Source organism: Musa acuminata, chromosome BXJ2-1 (assembly GCF_036884655.1).
Source record: "Musa acuminata AAA Group cultivar baxijiao chromosome BXJ2-1, Cavendish_Baxijiao_AAA, whole genome shotgun sequence".
NCBI classification, from domain to species: Eukaryota; Viridiplantae; Streptophyta; class Magnoliopsida; order Zingiberales; family Musaceae; genus Musa; species Musa acuminata.
In genome coordinates, this window is record NC_088338.1 from 1,507,631 (window position 1) to 1,516,469 (window position 8,839).

Genomic DNA, 8,839 nt, shown 5'->3' on the forward strand with positions numbered 1-8,839 from the left:
GATATGTTTTAAAATACACTTTTGATAGTATTTGTTGGATTAAAACCAAAACAAGTTTTAATATACAATTATAGAAATAAATTTTTATGATTTAGAGAGGATCTTAGATAAATACTCCTAACAAATTAATCTTTTTTGATGCAATCTAATTGTCTAAATTAATCTTAGTTTTAATATATATATAAATTGCGGTTTATATACAATTTTGATTTAAAAAAAAAGCCCTATAAGGGCCTCTTAATTACGGGAGAATGTCACTACCGTAGCGTGCAAGGGGAGGGGTAGAATCGACCATAAGAAGAATATGAAACGCTCTATTTCATGTTTTACGCCAACAGAACGAACTCCTCACCTCCGCTCTCTCCGCCCTCTTCTCTTCCTCCTCCTATATGCGAAAACCTGAGCTGGAGGTAGGTTTAGGTGTCACATCGCATCGTTTTTTATTTGTTCTCCGTATTTTTCGTAGCAAATCTCCGTGGTGGTGATTTAAGCGCGGAGTGATTTGAGTTGGTGGTGGTCAGGGAATCGGATCTTTGCAGAAGCCGCAGAGCAGGAGGATAACAGGATGTGGGGCTTCTGCAATCCGTGATTGTGGTTTGTGGCTTGGTGATATTGGATGGGAAGACGATTGAGTGGGATATCGGTTTCGCATCGTTAGTTTTCCGAGACAGATTGGATTAAGGCGTCTATTGAGTAGCGGGAGGAAAGATTAAAGGCAAAAGAAGGGATCTTGATCGAACGGCTTGGAGATTTATAATCAAATGCCGCAAGACCAGCGAAAGAAGGTTAGGCTTGCGTGATGTGTGTTTTCCCTGATTGGTTTCTTTCTAAGCTTCTTCTTAGATTACTTTCTTTTAACCTAGAGCATATTTTTTTTGGGAAAAAAAGATCTTTTTTGATGCCCCGTTTTGGATAGATCTTCTCGTGCATGATTCTTTGTAGTTTCTGGAATTAATTATTTATTTGTTATCCGGGTGTTTTCTGTTTTGTAACTCTTAGATTGTTTTATTTATTTTATGCTGATTTAATCTGGAATTTTTAGTGACATGTAACTATGGGACTTGTTGTTGCACACCAATCCTTTTAGTCTGATGTATTATTGCCACTGATCATCTTGTGGCAGAATTCACCTAAACTGGACTTTTTCAGTGAGTATGGGAATGTAAATAGATACAAAATTCAGGAGGTTATTGGAAAAGGAAGCTATGGAGTAGTTTGTTCTGCAGTTGATACACAAACTGGAGAGAAAGTTGCGATCAAGAAGATAAACAATATTTTTGAACATAAGTCTGATGCTGCTCGGATTCTCCGTGAAATCAAGCTTCTACGGCTTCTTAGGCATCCTGATATTGTAGAGATCAAGCACATTTTGTTGCCTCCATCGACTAGGAATTTCAAAGATATTTATGTTGTTTTTGAGCTCATGGAATCGGATCTCCATGAAGTCATCAAAGTTAATGATGACTTAACAAGCGAACACTATCGGTTTTTTCTCTATCAGCTACTACGTGCACTAAAATATATCCATGCAGGTATGGATCCAATTATCAGCTACTATGTGCACTTGCTGTTGTTGTATAATGCAGTTCTTAATTGTCCCTTACCTCTTCTATTGTTGCTTTTTAAGTACAAAGTATGCTAAGATTGTATGAAATTATTAATTGTTTACTGCTTACAGAGAGATCCCTCATGTCACTAATCAGTTTTCTTTTGATGGTATAAACACACATCTCAAACTTGTATTCCTTTAGCACATGCCATTATCTGATAACCTTTTCTTTGCTGAGTTTTTCTCAACCAATAAACCATAAAATGGTTAGATGATTGTTATTTTAGCACATTTCCCCGTTTTCTTAAGAACATGATATTCTGCATAGATCCTTTGTCATATGTCATGTTCATTTGGTTTCCTTAAGTGATACCTGAGTCTACCTCTTTTTCTCCCTTTCACATTTTCATCAGGAAAATTAAGTGATGTCCTGAACTTTGCTCTTTACCCTGTCTTACCTCTTTGGATTATGAAAAGGATCATGGAAAATCAATGTCATTTACTTCTAAAAGGTGACAGTGGACTGCGATCATGCCATTCAACTCAATTTTATGTTCTATTAGGCTGGTCTTCTCTGTTTCTGATTTGTTTTTGCCATTTTATTTTTTTAATAACTTTGACCTCAAGTTGATTGATCCACTTTTTGTTGTTTAATATCTTTTCTTTTAGAAAACTACAGAACCATCGAAGACCTTGTCTTGGTTTATTATGCTTTTGGTTAAACCATTCTGTTTTGCCTTAGTAGAATTAGTAACCATCATCCTAAAGATTGTAAATACTATTTGAACATAGTTTTCTCTTATGAACAGGAATTTCACATGCACATAAATGCAATAACCTTGAAAATAATTTTAAGTCTTGATGTTGTTAAACCAGCCTGCATATAGTTTATTTTCTTTTTCTGCATTCGATTAATCCATCATTTTAAATATAATATAGTCTATTTTTCTAGAATCGTATTTAACGATTGTTATTGTATTATCATTCTTATTGACATATAGGCCATTATGTATACATTTGTGACCACTTTCTACTATCTTTTTGCCTGTACCTTGTAGCAACAATCAACTCTAGTTTTTTTGATGTATGATAAATCTTACTACAGCAAATGTCTATCATCGTGATTTAAAGCCAAAAAATATATTAGCAAATGCAAACTGCAAGCTCAAAATATGTGATTTTGGATTAGCAAGAGTTGCATTCAATGATGCACCAACAACAATATATTGGACGGTACGTTATGAAGTTGCAGGTTGCAATTACCCTTGATTTCATAATTTATGATTCATATATATTAGCTTATCAAATTCTTTGTTGCTGTTTCTTCTAAGCTGAGATTATTTAGTTGTTTGTCCTTCTGGAACTCTTATATATTGTAGGATTATGTTGCAACAAGGTGGTACAGAGCTCCTGAGTTATGTGGATCATTCTTTGGTAAGGTACAATATTTGCTCCTTATCTTTCTTAATTTTTTTTTTATGTTCAAAAGTTATTACTTTTGGTGCTTTAAACATGTTATTAGTCTTTTGTCTAACTGTGAACACTTTGATTGCATTTGTTCTATAGCTTCATTTTGTGCATATACTTTGACTTTGAGACATGTTTAGTGCCACCTATTTGATACACATTACATGTACAGAAGGCTCCTATTGTTCTATATAATTTGTTCTGTGCCTTGGCATGGGTATGTCATCTTTTTTTTTTTGTCAACTTCCTTGTACTTGTTTTTGTTTCTACCTGAGACATTGATTCTGAAGTGAAAATGAATTACCATCTTGACATCTAGATGCTTCTTGCCTTGTATTCCTCCATCGTCTATAGTAATTTGATTTAGGAAATGGATCTTTTTCAACATAATTATTGATATATATTCTATGAATTGTTGGCTAGATCACATTGCTTCCTACATGAATAAACACTGCACTTTACTGTCTGTGTATAGAAGACATGATCCAGTTGCTTTTGCCAATTTTTATGCCAATGTAACACTAGTCTTCTTCAGCTGTCTCATTTTAGAAATGATCACTTTCATACTTAATATGATGATTTTGTAACTTCTTTTTTGAAGGTGTGAAACGAGAATGCTATTGATTAATTCATCAATGTTGGGGAGTTGTAATTTTGTAATACTAACAGCTTTGAAATTGAACATTTAATTTGATATAATTGCATTCATTTTTCTGTTTGCTTGGAGATAGAGAGAATAGATGTTGAGTTTTGTTCTCTTAGGGATATTTCATAATTCTGGTTTGAGGGGAAACATATGTCTCTTTGTTATACTTAATCCCAACTGAACCCTGGAATTGGCTTAGAGTAGCTACTTTGTTTTTGTTATTATTAGTGGGTTTTTTTAAAACTTAAGGACAGTATACTTATGAAATTAGAAAGATAAGCATGTCCAGGGAGGATTCTTTTACTTAAGGGGTCAAAATATCAATATTTTGCTGGTACTCATGTTCATATTTTCCTTATTTTTTTTAGCTTCTCTTTTGGACTGTGGAGTTGTTTATGTGAGTTTTAAAGTAGTTTATTATATTGTAGTATACTCCTGCTGTTGATATTTGGAGCATTGGTTGCATTTTTGCTGAGATTTTAACTGGAAAACCTCTGTTCCCTGGTAAGAATGTGGTTCATCAGTTGGAATTGATGACTGATCTTCTAGGAGCCCCTTCCATAGATACAATTTCTAAGGTATGCCAACTGACTCGAACTTTATGTGAAAAGGCTACGTGCTTAATTATACTAAAAAGTTCAAGAAAGCTCAATAGATCCTTTTAATGGATTTATGCTTGTTTGTGTTATATGCAGATCTGCAATGAGAAGGCAAAAAGGTATTTGAGCAGCATGAGCAAAAAGCAACCTTTATCATTTGCACAGAAGTTTCCAAATGCAGATCCATTAGCTTTAGGACTCTTGAAAAAGCTTTTAGCTTTTGATCCTAAGGACCGGCCATCTGCTGAAGAGGTTCATGTTCAATAAGAATTATGCCTTTTCTATTTATTTTTTCCCCTAGCTTCTGCATTCATTTATAGTTTTGCAAAATATTATATCTTAATATCTGTCATTTCTAATGTGGTAATCTTGCTGCAGATATCTAATAAACTGCTTGTTTTTGTTTCTAGGCACTGACAGATCCATATTTTAAAGGTCTTGCCAAAGTGGAGAGAGAGCCATCTCGCAAGCCAATCAGAAAAATGGAGTTTGAGTTTGAGCAGCTAAGACTTACAAAAGAGGAGATTCAGGAACTTATCTTTCGTGAAATATTGGAATATCATCCTAAATTGCTGAGTGACCACCTTAACGGAATGGAGAGAGCAAAGTTTCTTTATCCTAGGTTTAACCTTCACAATACCTTCTCAAGAATCTAATTCTAAGATATTCATCTTTTCACATTCTTATCATGCTTTACTTGTGCAGTGCTATTGATAAGTTCACAAAACAATTTGCTCATCTCGAGGAGAATGGTAATAGAACGGATCTACATATGTTGGATAGAAAGCATGTTTCTTTACCTAGGTAATCTTTATTAGTTTAACTTTAACTATCTAATCTTTTAATAACAGCTCTAATTTTTTATATGCATGCCTTGAGTAGCCTATTGGTGCATCAGCTCCATGGATCTGTTCATGCATAGATGTTAACTTGCTCTTGTGGTTCACTTATCTAACTTTCAGGCTCTATTTCTGTAAAGAATATCTTCTGATATGGATCATACATGTTCAAGTTTTCATACTTAGCTATTTGATTGATGCTAGGAATTGTCCACATTACGTGGGCCTAGAATAGCGTTTAAAATAAGATCAATTTCTTAAGGCAAAGATTTAAACTTTCTTCAAAGATATGCATGATCAAGATCTCTCCATTTGAAATGACTATCCATTGTTGGAAAATCCTGAAATTGGGCAGGATTATTCTGACAGGGTCAGGAACTGAAAGGAATCTGCCTGAAACCCATGGAGATCTAGTGGATATGGCCATACTCAATCAGAATCCGCCAGAGTGATTAATGTGAAATCAATCAAAACAGAAAAAAATTAGCTACAATTGTTTAAGATGAGCTAGATTTTGGCTGATCCAGCCGAATAGATCACTCGTTTGGAGAATTTGCGATTTTGGTCAGTCCTGTTTGATCCTGATTTGAATTGGATGCATCAGATCACAATATGGCGATAAAACATTCCTTTTGATAACAGTAATCAGAATACTGTAGAGCATACAGTCAGTTTTTGCTTAATGCCATCCGCCAAAGTTAGTTTCTGAATTTTCTTAACTTAGTCTTCATCTACATAGATGGTCACTAAAGGAATGATAGTAAACTAAATACATTTATTGAAATGGAAGATTTAGGCATATGACTAGCAGAAAAAACACAGTTGTTGTTGTTTGAATTAGATGCATGCCACATAATAAAATGCCGTTTTCAGGACTTCAAATCACATCTCCCAAACCTCACCGATGTTCAATAATTCAAAAAGATCATAAATCTTTTCCAATGACTTAATTCTACCTATACTTCTTTTCTTCAGAAGTCCAATTTTCTTAGCTTTTGCTTTGGGAAAGAAGTGTTATATAGAGAGGATCTTGGATCATTCTCTCCATCAATGTAGCCATCAATAGAGCCATAAATTTTAATTATTTGGAGCCTGCTACATGGGCCTTTCATACAATTCAGCTACATCTAGTGCCAAGAATTAAGTATTTTGATCATAAGTTTGATATGATCTATAGAGAATTAAAATCATGATTGTATGTCACAGATAAGATGAAAGAATCAGTCTGTTCCCTAAATGCTTATTTGTTGGAATTTAGATTGAATGCTTAAAACTTCATCTTAAGCTTGCTGTTGCTATTTGGCTTTCTTACATTATTAAATCTTTGTTCAAGTGTTAGGTAATTTTGTGACTATAGAGCAACCCTTTGGAAATTGTGTTATAATGCATGAATAGATGATCAAGAAGAAGTTTAGAGTTACTAAAGGTTCAGAAGACAAGTAGTAGCTAAAGTTATTATCCTTGATTACCACAATGGTCAGTTATTATCCTCTTATTGCCTTTGGAAGGTATATTTTTTGGCTTCTATTGAGCTTGTTGGTGCTGCTTGACATTGTCAGCGATCACTCCATCACTACAATTTTGAGCATGGATATTAAGTTAGAAAATATTCAATAATATACATCATGCCAAAGGCATTTTTAGTGACCTAAGTTGGATTTGGACAACATGTGCACCCTAAGCATGCTTCTATGGCATATAATAATGTATCTCTCTATTTTTATGTACACAAGCAATTATTCTGTTATCTGGCTTAGTACCTTGTTATTGGAGTATAGTTCAGAGAGTGCTCGGAAGAAATATAGAACATATAGTTTGAAGTAGATTTTTTCATGGTTATGCTTTAAAAACCAGTTTATATCTCTTGCAAGTAACAAGGTCGTTTACAAAGGAGTAATCTTATTTTGAGGTCAAAGCTCATCATCAAAAGCAATTTATTCTAGTATCACATATGTTATTATTTGTTCTATGTGGATGTTTACAAAACTTAAAAATGATCTGTATGTGATAATAATAATATATTTGTTCTATGTTGTTGTGTACGAAAATAAAAAATGATCTGTATGGATGCTGGATGTTGCTACGGTGTGTTACAGACACTTTCTTTCATGTGGAACTAGTCTACTGCTTGTTGGGCCACCTTTTCATTTTTCTATGTTTTCCATTTCTGCTGTCAACTTAAATCTATGCGTTGTATTATTTTTAATTTACCTGTATTTGTTGGTTTAACAAAAAAAAGGGGTCTTCTGATAGGTCTACAGTGGTCCACTTTAATACTATCCCTCCAAAGGAAGAATCTAATAGGGGTTCATTAAGGAAAGCCTCAGATCTGTCAAATAAGCATGCTCATGTTCCTGAAAGGTTGACTGGATATATGGAAAGGAATTCACAGGCATGTCAAAGAATTCCAACCGGTAAGAGCTGATGATACACATGCACCATAGCTAGTAGTTTATGGTTGCACTAATTATTTTTCAGTTTATTTTTTCAGATAGGTTAGGTAAAGTTGTTGGTTCAGTAATGCTGTATGACAAGCAAAGTGTTAAAGTGGCCTATGACTCAAGGCAGTTGATTCCAAAGTCTATTCATCCACCACAACCTGCTATTCCCATGATTCCCATGGCATGCTGTTTCTGCGGAACATTGGGCAAGTCAGAGATCTCCAACAAAGACCCAGCAGAGACCAAGCAGGGATATACTCAACATAATCCACTGCAACAATCCATGTCCAGCAAGATCTTTCCAGACAATGCTCTTGATTTGAGATCTACCCCTTCCTATCTTCCGAGAGGAGCCAAGGCTGATCCATCCAAATTAACCATGATGGAAACAAGTCTGCGGGAACCAAAATTACCCTTTAATGGGATTGCTGCCGCGACTGCAGCAGCTGCTACCGGAGCTCACAGAAATGTTTGTATGGTTCAGCGTAGCGTGTCAAGGATGTCTTAAGTTTGTGCTGATCATTGTATCATCTTTATGAGCTGTTCATTGTTGAAGTGCATTTAATTTCGGTTGATCAGCATATCATCTGTGTGAGCATTATTCTTATCCTGCCAAATTTGTGCAAATAAGGGAACTAATTCGAAGGCAAATCGATACCCTTGCTCTTGTTTGCATTAAGGTAATTAGTGATACCATCTCTATAGCTTGGTTGCTTCTTTAACTATATAACCTTTTCTATTATTGACCATGCATGTTGAGACTTACGATGCTGAAAAAACAAAGTTTAGATTGTCAATGAGTGATCCCTCATAAAATCTGTCAGTGTGAATGCCCTTGTATGAGATTTGCTTTTGAGATCTTTGTTATCCAACAAAGGCTCAGATCAGAATCCATGACATTATTTTGTGTTAGTTCTAGCAGAAATGCAAGTTGGCATTTTTGTGCTTCTGTTATTGTGGACTCCTCTGACCTTCTACTAGTATCATTTAATAATGTAAATAGCAAATATTTATAAATTTTATTGATTATTTTTTATGAAGAATAATTTTCTTTTTGGATTTTTTTTTTCTGAAAGATATCCTTGTTTTCATTTCAGATTATGTTTTTATTTTTTATAATATCCATAATATCCAAAAAATTAAATATTTTTCATAAATTATCGGATAACTACTTTTTAACTCAAATCCATCTAAATCCAAATTAAATTATTGAAAATTTATTTGATTTAAGCAGAAAAGTATGATAATGAAAATAATAAATTATTCCTATAATTAATACGGAGAGAAATGGAGTGGTG

At 34.2% G+C, this 8,839-nt stretch overlaps 1 protein-coding gene across 3 annotated transcripts; it reads left to right on the forward strand.

The window, feature by feature from the left end:
- The first annotated feature begins 333 nt into the window (after window positions 1-333).
- Window positions 334-8,338, forward strand: LOC135598361 (mitogen-activated protein kinase 10-like). Of its 3 annotated transcripts, none has more exons than XM_065092018.1 (10): window positions 334-785; window positions 1,124-1,532; window positions 2,655-2,782; window positions 2,929-2,988; window positions 4,091-4,240; window positions 4,358-4,513; window positions 4,672-4,883; window positions 4,967-5,065; window positions 7,354-7,514; window positions 7,592-8,338. In XM_065092018.1, the coding sequence occupies exons 1-10, from the start codon at window positions 762-764 to the stop codon at window positions 8,047-8,049; spliced, it is 1,857 nt and encodes a 618-aa protein (XP_064948090.1). In that variant the 5' UTR covers window positions 334-761; the 3' UTR covers window positions 8,050-8,338. The 3 variants fall into 3 exon arrangements, with proteins under 3 accessions (XP_064948090.1, XP_064948091.1, XP_064948092.1); XM_065092019.1 differs by having other exon boundaries at window positions 4,172-4,240; XM_065092020.1 differs by having other exon boundaries at window positions 7,579-7,703.
- The last annotated feature ends 501 nt before the right edge of the window (window positions 8,339-8,839 follow it).